Source organism: Pseudopodoces humilis, chromosome 1 (assembly GCF_049639895.1).
Source record: "Pseudopodoces humilis isolate 2021_Gansu_Grassland_sample_001 chromosome 1, ASM4963989v1, whole genome shotgun sequence".
NCBI lineage: Eukaryota > Metazoa > Chordata > Aves > Passeriformes > Paridae > Pseudopodoces > Pseudopodoces humilis.
Window position 1 is genome coordinate 96,559,517 of NC_142200.1, and position 12,252 is coordinate 96,571,768.

General features: G+C 36.1%; 1 protein-coding gene across 11 annotated transcripts in view; it reads right to left on the bottom strand.

The window, feature by feature from the left end:
• The window catches only part of TNS3 (tensin 3), a 192,327-nt gene that overhangs the window by 64,326 nt on the left and 115,749 nt on the right, over positions 1–12,252 (bottom strand). For all 11 annotated transcript variants that reach the window (XM_014261721.2, XM_088056446.1, XM_088056512.1 and 8 more), the window contains one exon: positions 10,592–10,696. In XM_014261721.2, coding sequence (XP_014117196.2) covers positions 10,592–10,696 — 105 coding nt within the window. The remainder of the gene's footprint in view (positions 1–10,591; positions 10,697–12,252) is intronic.

A 12,252-nucleotide genomic window follows, 5' to 3' on the forward strand; every position in this document is an offset into this window, starting at 1 on the left:
TAAAAAATTAAATATTATGTTAAATTATTAAATAATTAAATTATCAAAATATTTAAAGTATTTTGAGAAGCAAAAAAGAGGACAACCCAGACTCCACAGAAACTTTATCTCTGCAAAGGTTAAGATGAATTTCCCAGTCAAAAGGATCTCATTTGTACTTTAATGTTTTTATAAGTACACTGGAGCAGGAAAAAACTGCTTTACAAAGTACTACCTAGAAAAAAACCATCTAGATCAGAGGCTGGCTGCTGTTCAGCCAGTATGGAACACAGGCAGAGTCAGCTAGCACAGGTTCATCCTTAGAATACTACTGTAATTTATCATCCCACTTTTGCCCACCTCAACAGATCAACAGAAAATACTACCTGTTTCATGATCCAAAGTACAAAGAATATACCAATACATTTAAAACTGTCATCCAATACACAGAAGCTACTGTGTCATTTTGATTCTACTTCTGCAAAATTTTTTCAGTTACTTTAAGCAAAGACTTAACTTGAAGTACTTTATGCTTGGATAACCAGCAAAAGAACAACATAACATTACAGTACAGAAACACTGACACAAGTACAAAACGCTAAGTAAAGTTTAAGCATATTTCAAAGCCACTAAACTACGTGAAACTATCTCCCTTTGTTCCTATCAAAAACAAAGCCCATCTTCAGGAACACTTTGATAATTAGCAAGTGCATACTCCAAATGCTGATGTTCAGAAGTCATGATTATTTTTTCTAACAGGTGAAACAGCACACAAACCATGAGTCATGGCATTTCTCTTACTATACTGCCAGGCTTTCAGCAAAAATTAATTATGTTCCTCAAATATAAATCAGCAGGAAAACACTGATGGCTCTAAATGGTTGCTGCAAACTGTACAGAACCACAGTGAAAGGCTTAAAGTGGATGTCTAAGAGGTCAACATAATGAATTTACTCCTTTTTTTAAGTATGGAACATATAGTATTGCCATTCGTAATAAAATTGCTCCACCACTCTACGGAACAATAAATTGATCTTCAGGTGTTTCTAAACAAGTACACATATCAAAAAAGGAAGTTCAGGTACGCATATGTTTAGCAGTGCTCTTTGATTTTCTAACTCACTAATTGAAGTTAAAGTTTTTTGCACTGAGACTCAAAAGACTTGTCATTTATTTTCAAGTAGTGGAGCAATAAGTAGAAGCAATATTGGGTAACATTATACAATAATAATTATAGTATTTATTTCTTGTAAAATAAATTTGAAGATAGTCTCCACACGCTCAACATAAGCATATGTTTGTTATATTTGTTATATTTGTAACATAACAAATTATGTATATTTGGTGGAAAACATATACTGTATCTAAATGACTTAAGAACAAAAGTTCTTCATACAAAGAATATTTTATGTGTATTTACTGAAAGGAACACAGGGAATATCCTGACAAAGAAAACTCTGGATAAGCTTCAGAAGTTTAGCAAGTTCCTTAAATGGGTAACAGTTTATGCAACATTCTTCAAGCTTCAAAAAAGATAGAGATAAACAGTACCTAGCCCATACTACTTGAGAGAGAGCTCACTGCTCTGGGCCATCTCAGAAACTTCAGATACAGATCCTTCCACCTGGTACTCCAAGGACAGAGAAAACATAAACAATAAAAAGAGCTGTAGTAACGCAACTTTTACTTTCAGAGTTGGAGAGCGTGTGTCCACAGTAAGAAAGAGGGTTGGGTTCTGACAAAAAAAACTTCCCTCTGCTTACTTAAAGTTGCTTCCATCTATTCAGTCTGCAAGGAGTTTGAACTAGTGCTCTTCTTCAGCATTTGGACTGTGCCCATATTGGAATGCAGAACCTAGAGGAGATACGATAAATATGCAGGCAGACCTGCAGTCTACCCTGTCTCTCACTTTCTCTTATTGCTTAGCAGTCTGATCCAAAGATTTCTGATCTCCAGGAAAAACTTTGCAATGAACTTAAGCCTTAAACAAAAGGAATCACAGATAAATGTTTAACACTTAACAAGTGAAACTGCCAGAGCAGGAATAGAGGTGCCCAGGACAGCTTTCTGGGATCAATACATGGATAACAAATTGTACTATCTCTAGCAAAGCTTCCCTTACCATTAAAAAACAAGCAAAGCACTAGAGCTGACTATATTAAAGCCTGTTCATGTTATTTGTACAGCTAAAAATCTTCTGTCACTTAAAGAATATAATCTCCTGGTTTGAAGGAATTTATTTAACCACAATTTACTATCAGAAGTGCCAGTGGTCTACAGTGCTAAAAAAACACAGAGTATTAAGCTTCACTGTACAGGCCATTGAATAAAACAGGCACCTTTTCAAAATTCGGACATTAAAATCTAAAGCTGTAGGACTCAGGATGGCTAGTCTTTTATTATGGTTTTTTTCCGAAGTCAAGAAAAAAAGCCATCAGCACATATATGAGGTGGTTGTTTATGTACTAAAACCATCTTGGAAACACATGCAATAGAATAAAAAAACCTCTCTATATATCAATATTTGCAGAAGATGCTTCCTGCAGAAACCGTTCTAGGAAAAGTCCTTCATTCTCCAGTAAGTATTCAATGGCAGAAACTTAATACATATTGTTTATTTAACCAGCGTCTCAGAAACTGAAAAAAATTGACAGTTACAGGATAGTCCGAATAAATCCCAGCATGACAAATTTGCAGGAAGAGCCCTTCTTCAAAAACCAGCACTTGTCATAGAATCAAGGCTTCCTGACCAAAGCACCTTCATAACAAAAAAAACACATTTTGAATAAGCTGTACTCAGAACCTCATGAGGCCTTTCTAATCAACAGAATATGCTTGCCAATGGGAAGAAAAGTGTCAACATCACAAAATCATTATCTTATAAAAGGAGTGTTGCAGTGGCCAGCTGAAACCACCACACAGGACCAAGAGAATAGCTGGAAAGAAGTCTAACCAAAAAAGAAAAGCTACATGATGTTAGAAGACCAGTGAAAGGGTAGAAATTACCTCAAATCAGAATATGATTACTTCAGGATTCACCAGAAAAGGATTGCTATTGCTGCCTACATGGTGAACTAAAAAACTTGTCTCTTGTTCTGTAAGTTTTCCCAGAGAAGAAGTCTCTGTCATTTGGCAATCATAATGAATTTGGTATCTTAACTCAAGTTCATTCATGCACATGCAATGATTCTATGACCTCTTACATCGTGTACAAAGGGCATCATGGCTGATAATGCCCTCTATTCACATTTCATTTGTTTACTAGAGTAAACACTCACATATATATGACACATAAGGTAGTTCAGTGTATGCGTGCTTTGGTGCAGACACAGATTTAATTGCTTCTTTCTTGTCTTAAGAACCAAATCCTATCTTATAATAAGGCATTTTGGACTGTTTCTTCCTACACTTTTAATCTCTGATGCTGCCATGCTAATTGTACTCTCAGGCAAGTAAGGTGTTAAAATATATCCAATACCTATAACATCAAGAAGGTTATTTTTCCTTGGTTAATGAAGCTAAACAGGTGAGATGCCCTACTGCCTTGAAAAAAAGGAGGAAGAGTTGCTCAGGAAGCAGGTGCAGGGAAGGAAAACACCAGTGGCAGAGGCTTGCCTCTGATGCCTTTTTCAAGCTTACTTAGAAACAGAGGCCAGACAAAGTTCAAAGAATAAAAGCAGATATATTTAATGAAGGGCTTTCAGGTACATTAAGGGCAGACAAAGCCTCCTCAAAGGGCTGCACCCAAAATGGAGAATGGTCTCGAGTTTTTCAGACAGATATAAGTTTGGTCTATTTACATATCAGGGGTTAATCCTCCAATTACAGCTTCAGGTAATAAAGTCATATTCCCCCAGTTTGCTCCCCGCCAATTCACTTTTTCTTATACTCTTCGGGGCCTAGGCTGTAGGGTGTCCTTGAGTTTCAGGCCTAGAGGAATTGTTTGGTCTGATCAAAATGTGTAGATAGTAGCTAATACTTTATATGGAGTTTAGAGTTATGCATTAATGCAGTAGAGGATTTGAAAAACATAAAGGCTAAAATCTTTTAAGACATCACCTCTTGCAACTTTTTATTCAACGTGGTCCATTAAAGAGGTTGTAAGAATGGGTGAGGAGGCTTCTTCTGTCGTATTTGTACATGGGAAGAGACACTGATTTGAGCATTAGTGTTTAAATTAACAGCATTAACAACCATAGAATGTAGCTGACATGACTAAGAAACAGGCACATGCTAAAAGATAAATACAAACCTGCTGAAAAAAACATAAGCTGGGAAAAGATAAACTTAGTTAAAAAAGCAGTGTTACATGGCGCCTAAGTTAATGCTAGTCACAGTCACGCATGCTAGATTCTTCCTAGTTTCTAGGAATCTAGCTTCTGAATCTGCTGTGCTGAAGAGAGAGGTCTTTTGCATAGTCTTATGAAAGTAGAACTGCAGAGAATATTTAAATGTTTCATCAACTACATTAATATTTACTAAACCACTCAAGTTTCACCCTATGGTCTTTGGGTTTAGAAGTGTAATGAAAGCTTTAGACAAAGGGCTAGTGAATAAATCCTCGGGATAACAACACTGCCTATTACTGAGACAGGACAGAAACAAATTGAAGGGCAGTAAAATGCATTTTTTCTTTTGAAAGCAAAAAATTGGCTCTGCAGTAGCTTGTACATATTTGACAAGTGCAACCTATGCTTCAGATAAACCTATGCACTGTTAAAAACATTGATACCAGAGGGTGTGGAGTCAAGTGCTCCCAGAAGTGGAAGTACAGGTAGTGAGAGGCAGGAGGCTCATGGAAAAAATCCAGGGGCCTAGAGAACCATGGTTCTAATCTCTTCTTGTCTTCAAGCATAAGACTTTCAATATTTAGGTTAGGTGTAACTACTCTTTGGCCCTTAGCATTTTGTGGGAAATTCTCTTTTTATCTGAGTTAAGTTTAAACTCAGCAGAACTGACAAATGGTACTTAGCAAAATCACTGTCTCAGGGCACTAAGTAAAATGCACATAATTTCTCAATTCAGACACTGTCTCATCAATATGGTTATATGTTTGGATAAATGGAAAAAAATAATTTTCAACAGAACTGGACAGGCCAAGTTCTAGAGCTCAGCTTAGCATTTAAGCAAACACTCAAGACCTTCAATGAAGTGTTCAGTATGACATATTCCTAAAAGAGACAAAAAAATAACTTTGAATCAGTAAATCCTTTGAAAGTCTGGCTCCTGGCTGCACATAATTGTTGGCTCCTATCTGACCTATGAAAAATATTATGATAATTTTCTTTTTGGCAACAAAAAAACCCTAAAATCAAACACAACCAAAAATTCCAAATCTCCAAAGTATGAGTCCAGAGAAAATACATTCCAGATCAATCTTAGCTTATCAAGCACAATCTTGAAAACATGTGTGAAATTATATTTACTCCCTAACATACTGAGGTAACAAAAAATTTAGGCCACAGTACTGTTACAATTAATGCTGTATTAATGAAGAAGGTAAAAGAGAATTGCCTATTGATGCACTCTTAGAAACGAAACCTTGTAATCCTGTTCACATTCAATGTTTCTAATATACAAAAGAAACCATTTTATATTAATTTTTCTCTTTGTCAGCTTCATGATTAAGTGGACTAACTAATTTAGATTGTATCTGTTAAAGAAAAGGACATACGAAACTTCAAGAAATAAAAGAATTAAGTTTTCTCAGAGAAAAATCAATTAAAAGCAGACACTCCACAATGTTTCAGATACTGTTTCAAGCTGGCAGCATGTTATAGTGTAAATCTGTCTACCTTCTATAGGCTTCTCTACTTTTACTGTCAAATAGAAGGGAATTATTAGAGGAAACCTTTTTATCCCTACCTTCTACCAAACTTCTCTTTGTCTCAAAGAATACTGCATCCAACTGGTGACTAAAAACTGAAATTACCATTTATCCACTAGGAATTTGTTCTTCAACTTCACTCAGCAGAAATGGCATCAAAGTTGCTGTTTTCTTTGTTAGTCATCTGCATTCCTCTTAAGGTACCAAAACCAAGCAGTTTTGCCTCAGCTTTTGAGTTTTGCAATATTGAAGGGGCCCTCGGGAAAAACAAGTGTTTAACAACATAAGAGGGCACCTCCCTACTGAATAGCTATTTACTTTGGGTTGAAGAGGAGAAAAAAAATCTCAGTAAAAGTCAAACATCTCATCACATGACATGGCTGCATACCAAAATGTTGGTTATTTATTGACTCCATGGAAACATTTATTGTGTACATGGAGACACCTCTCAGATACTTTCCTTTATGAGAAGAAAAAAAGCAGGAGCAAACCAGTTTATAAATATTTGGCAAATTTTAACTGATTGTTGTTGATTACAGTTAAAAAAGACCAGAAAACTTGGAAAGCAACACTCTTGAGATATAGGAATTTGGATTCACTCAGCCCTACCTTATTTGGATTTAAAAGATCATTTTTTTACCAAAGCTGTTTCTGTTCTGTCTAGCACCACTGAGCAAGCAAAGGTACTTGGCTGGGAAACAAATAGCAAGGCTTTGTTCAGAAAGAAACTCAAGTATCTGCTGTGTAAAGACTAAATCAAAGTCTTTCATTTGTCATTTTAAGCAATTCTAACATGCACATGTGCTTCTCTTTCCACAGACTGTAGTGCTGGAAGACAAAAGATTGCAGAGGGATTTAGCAGTTGTTAAAGTAAGTGAAATGTCTTAAAATGGAATACTGAACAAGAATCATGCACATTTCTGTTGCCAATTCACTGAATTCAGTTGAACCAAAACAATTTTCGCCAACAATGAACTTTGAATTTACCAGTTTTCTTTATTTAAAAAAAAATTGAAAATCCTGTATCTCAAGCAACTGAATGCCACACACACAAATGGCATTCTTCTCTCTAGAATAATTTTAGTGTGCTATCAGGATACTTAGAACAGACCTGAGATAAAGCAGTCAGACAGTGCAAAAGGAAGAGTAGCATCCATCTGTTCTTCCAATAATTCACATTTTCTATTAAAATGAGTTTATGTTCTTTAGCAATATATACTATTTTAATATCTTTTTATTTTAATCTCTTTTTTAAATCTGATTTCATTTTCAGAACATTTCAGAGCCCAGGCTTTTACCAGGATCCACTGGCAGGTTTCACATAAACTGATGGTTCCTACTCAAAAAAGACTTGCATTTTCAACAGGAGGGAAGTAATTAAGAACAGTATCTCTTGTGCACTGTGCTAAGTAATAATCCTGGAAATCATTGCTGTGAACTAAAAATTAACTCCTCAACAAAAGACAAGTCAAACCTCTACCATTTACCTCAATCCCTCTGATTTGGGGTGGGAGGAGCATTTTTCAATATTATTTGTCATTTCATATTAGAGAGAGATTTTGGAAGATACTACATATGTGTGGCCACAGGTATCTTGCTATTTTGCAGCAAATGAACAACCTTTTGTAAATCCATGCACATTTACTGCATGGTAAGTGATACTTTAAAGAAAAAAATAAGAGTGCTCAGAAGGATCAGAAGTAATTTCTGTCCCTTTCTATCACAAGAAGTCCTTCCAGACTTCAAAACCACAGGAAAAGCAATGGCAACAGTGTCAGACTTCTACATGGCAGTAGGCAGATCCAATTCTTCTGGTTCCAAATACTACACTTAATTGCATACTTTTAAATCAGTGTAACAGAAGTTTCTGTGCTAATGTACTGCTCAAGGAGGAGGATATCTGATATAAATTGAAAATTAGGAACTTAATATGATTTTTCATCTGTTATGGAGGACCACTTCCCAAGGGATCTGAAAATAAACAGTATTTATAAGAAGAAATGCAAATAATTTACTGATTTCCAATTGTCAAAATTCCTTAAGAATATTAAGAATGAAAGATAAGGAACAAAATTCAGATAGCAAACTGTCCATAGCCTGGCTATATTCAACATCTATGTACACAATCTTTTTAATAAAGGGTTCAGCATAATTTTAAAGGCAATTGCTTATATCTGTACTCCAGTATCATACCTGTAAATCAAGAGTCTTTGGGTATATTTTTCTTTAATCATGTCTTCCTATCTTTTGTTCCTTTGGTAATAAAGCCAAATAATTATACTATATCAAAAGAGATACTACTCTCTTATTCACTTCTAATTTCTATTTTAACACAGCAGCCTGGAAATACACATTCCACGCACATACACCTACAAAACAACTCGTGTTCACAAGGCTCTGCTGTAGTCTTCCTGACCACTTTAGTAAGAAATTCCATAGGCCCACATTTTCGGAAATTAACAGAAAGATGTATAACTGTAATATAAGAATCATCTGTCACACTAACAACTCATACTATTCCTTCTGAAATTCCTTTAGGAAAACAGGTACAAGTAAAACCATGAAGACCAGCTCCTACATAAGGCTAGGGGTTTAACTTAATGTAAAGTAGAACTGAAAAAGGCACTCTGTATGAGACTTCCCTACACCTTAAACATACCACCACTGTTATGCACTTTCAAATGTACCATGTATTGCACCTTAATATTTTCTGAAGTAGAGAAAAGATTCTCAGACTTTAGGATTAGAGCTAAAGGCCTCAAATTCTAAGGTTTTTGACTTTGATCACATTCAGTATGTGAAATCAGCATCTCCTCTTAGTGGTCTCTCACCGGTAGTGAAAACTAGGATGCAATACACATTTTTAATGCACAAGCACAATACTAAACATCTGCACAAACCATAAAGAGAAGCTTGCCCTGGTAAATCTTACACAGAAGATGACCCAACGGCAATATATTTACCTTAAACAGCAGACTAAGCTCCAACTTGTGTTAAGTAAAGACCCCATCCTTAAGAGAAAAATACAGCTGTCACCTCTGTATGTGCTCCCCAAGATCTTTTGCCCAGCCTATGCAGACACATTGCTCTGCCTGCAATTCCCTTATTGAATATCATAGGGCAAACAGTCTGCCTCATAAATATTTATTTGAGAAAAGAGTAACTAAATTAATCTATTCTTGTGGTATATTTTCTAGCTTAAATTCAAGCGGGTTTTTGCAGATGTACAATGAAATTCTCAATATCTGTGCTATCACATCCTATTTCTGTTCTATCTCAGGTAATTTTAAAAGTACCCTGCAAACAAATTAGATATAAAAATCAATTAAATAGCACACATGACTTCTGAACAGCAGGCAAATATGCTAGTTGTAAATGGTCTCTGACCAACTCTTATCGAAGACATGAGCAGCATACAGTTCTCTATCTTCCAAGAGAGTGCTGCCTGCATGTTTATCTTTGCTTTCAACTTCCTGTACTGCTGTAGTTACCTACAATGCAATGCATGAGGATGGAAAGGTCAAATCTATCTAGCCAATAAATCTCAGCAATTCAAAAATATCTGGCATCAATGCATTGCTTGTTGAGGGCCAGACATATGCAAAGGAAGGGGGAAAGGATGGCAGGGGGAGGAAAGGAAAGGAATCATAAATTACGTGGAAACATCATGGGAGGGAATTAAGACACCACCTCCAGTCAAGATTCAGTTTCTCTGAAATTACTCCTTCTAAAATACACTGCACAGTCTCATCCAACTCTGATGACTCCCTATGGAGTGGTCTACCTGCCACATGCAATGACTGTTTCTCTATTCCCCCAGTTTTCTGCAGACTGGAGTCTGCTGTGCATTAGGAAATTCTCTTTATTACAACAGTGAGGCAGTGGAAAAAGGTCAAGCTCCAAGTAAACTTCTGCCCTCACTGATGTGGTCATTAGATGGTCAATGCTAAATCCAGATTATAAAAATCAATTGAAACTGAACCTAGACAGCAGCTAATTAAGTATCATAGCTTCATGCGTCTCTCATCTGATAACAGGCAAGTTATTAAAAACAAGAACTTTGGCATCTATTCAATACCTTATCTCACATTTTTACTTGCAACAAGTCAGGCTTGCATGTGCACTGAGGTGTGCAGCCACAGGTGTAATATTCTGAGTCCTTACATGAAAACTACATCCATTAAAAGCACTGCATTCACTCAAGCAAATCATCAGGAGAGTATTCACACTGGAGTCAGAATCTGAAGGCAGCTACTGAAGGTTTTCATCTTTTGTACATGACATCTGATTACAGAAAAAAAAAATCTAAAAAACCTGAAAACAGGTACATTTACGAAGGAAGATATGAAAATAGGCACATTATTTACTGTTTGTTTCTTAACAGCCTAGTGCATGTTCTGAAATACTCCAGATAACACAGTAACGAAAAGCTACAAACTCGCCATATAATTTTGTTGTTCTTAAAATTCTGTATTAGAATTCCAACTAGAAACCTTTGAACAAAGAAAAACTTCTCTAGGTAAATTTACAAGTAATAAAGTAAATTGTATCAAACAGTTGTGTCTCAGTTCATTCTGTGCATCGACGAGGATCTCACTTAACTACTACAGCTTTCTTTCCTAAATTAGAACCACTAATGCTAAATAGGGAAGGGTAGACAGCTATTTCACACATCAGTGAAGTGGCACACTAGCTTCAAGTAAATGAGGTCTCCTTTCTCCTTTCAAACACACTGGAACAGTTACAAAAGCTTTTGCCCAGGTCTAATGTGACAAAATTACTCACCTTCCCCATCAGGGCTCATATTTTCATAGGAATCCCAGCGTATTAGTGGGTCTGATGTATTATAATCAACTATTACTCCATGATCATTCTGAAGGTGTTCACATCCTAAAATAAAACATGTGTTTGAGACCAAAAATTATCAGTCACATATGTAATTATATACATACACAGATGTATGTATGTACCTTCTGACAGATGTTTGCTCCCTGAATGGCAACACCCTATTCTGAAATGTAAGAAGCAGCAAGAGGGGAAGAAAGGTTAAATAAAACAGTTTTTTAAAAAAAGCTTAATTTATCATTCTGAGAATTTTATCTTGAGCTTTATGATTATTATGTAGCCTGATAACTTGGATCAGTCCCTAAACACAACTAACACAGATGATCCACCTAGCCCTGGAGTGTCAGACATGATAAAGAGCTTTTGCAAATGAAACCATGAGTATCTTTAAGGAGATGGTTCTAAAGGAATGATAAAATTAGACTTTGTTACAGATTTCATTCTGATTCATACAGATTATAATTTTTATACCAGAGCCATTTGTCACTAAGGATGAACAGGGAGAGCTGAAAACTGTGACTTCATGTCCCTTCCAGGTCCCCCAAGGTGGCAGCTCTGCAGAAGCTGAGACAGACAGCTGGCTTTCAATGTGTTTTGCTGCATTTAAGTATGCTTTGCTGAATATACCTGGAATTTTCAGCAGTAACCCATCTTACTGTGCCCTTAACAAGGCATTAAATAATGTTCAGGTTTTAAATGGATACATTGAAAAACTTAGGCATAGTGCAGTGATTCAAAAGGAAAGCACAGACATCAAGAATTCATGACATTGAACTTGGCTTTGATACTGATACAAATCAAACAGACTGTCTTTTCTCTTCTGTCTAGATTAGGGAACAAATAAATCCTTAGTTATCAAACCTTTGGCTGTGTCTACAAAGCAAGTCCTACAAGTTTCCAAAGCAACAGTATTATGCACATTCTGTGACTTTTAAAACAAAAATATTTACAATTACAAAATGCTATGGTCCTGTACCTTTATGTGCAGCCTGGAAAAAGCCATTTGTAGAGAGTTTCTGTGATGACATTTGTCACAAGGCTGATTATATGTACTTTATTATTAAATATTCAGGGATCTTATATTCTTGGCAACTGCATTCTTTCTTAAAAATATTGCAGTCATTTAATGTTCTAGAACATTGTGTCCAGCTTCAAACTACAGAATACAAGAATTATATTGAAGCAAATAAATAAGAAGAATAAATTGAAGCAAATTCAGAGGAGTATGACCAAGATGGTCAGGACTGAAAGACTTTTCCTGTGAGGAAAGGCTGAGAGGTCAGGGCTTCTTCAGTCTGGAGGTGGAATGGTCTTGATAAGGAGCTGACAGCAGCCTCCTGAAGGCCATAGAGGAGACAGCCAAGTTGGAGAAAGGCAGAAGGAAAAGAAACAGGCAAAATTTGAATCTAGATAAATTTAAAGTCAACATAAGGAAAAAAAAAATCCACAGTGAGGACAGTCAGACATTTAAATAGCCCACCCACTGAGGCTGTGATGTCTCTGTCCTTGAAGATTTTCATGATTTGACTGGACAAAGCTCTAGGCAAAGTGGTCTGATCTCACAAATGAATGTGGTTTCAGCAGGAGGATGGACTAGACAT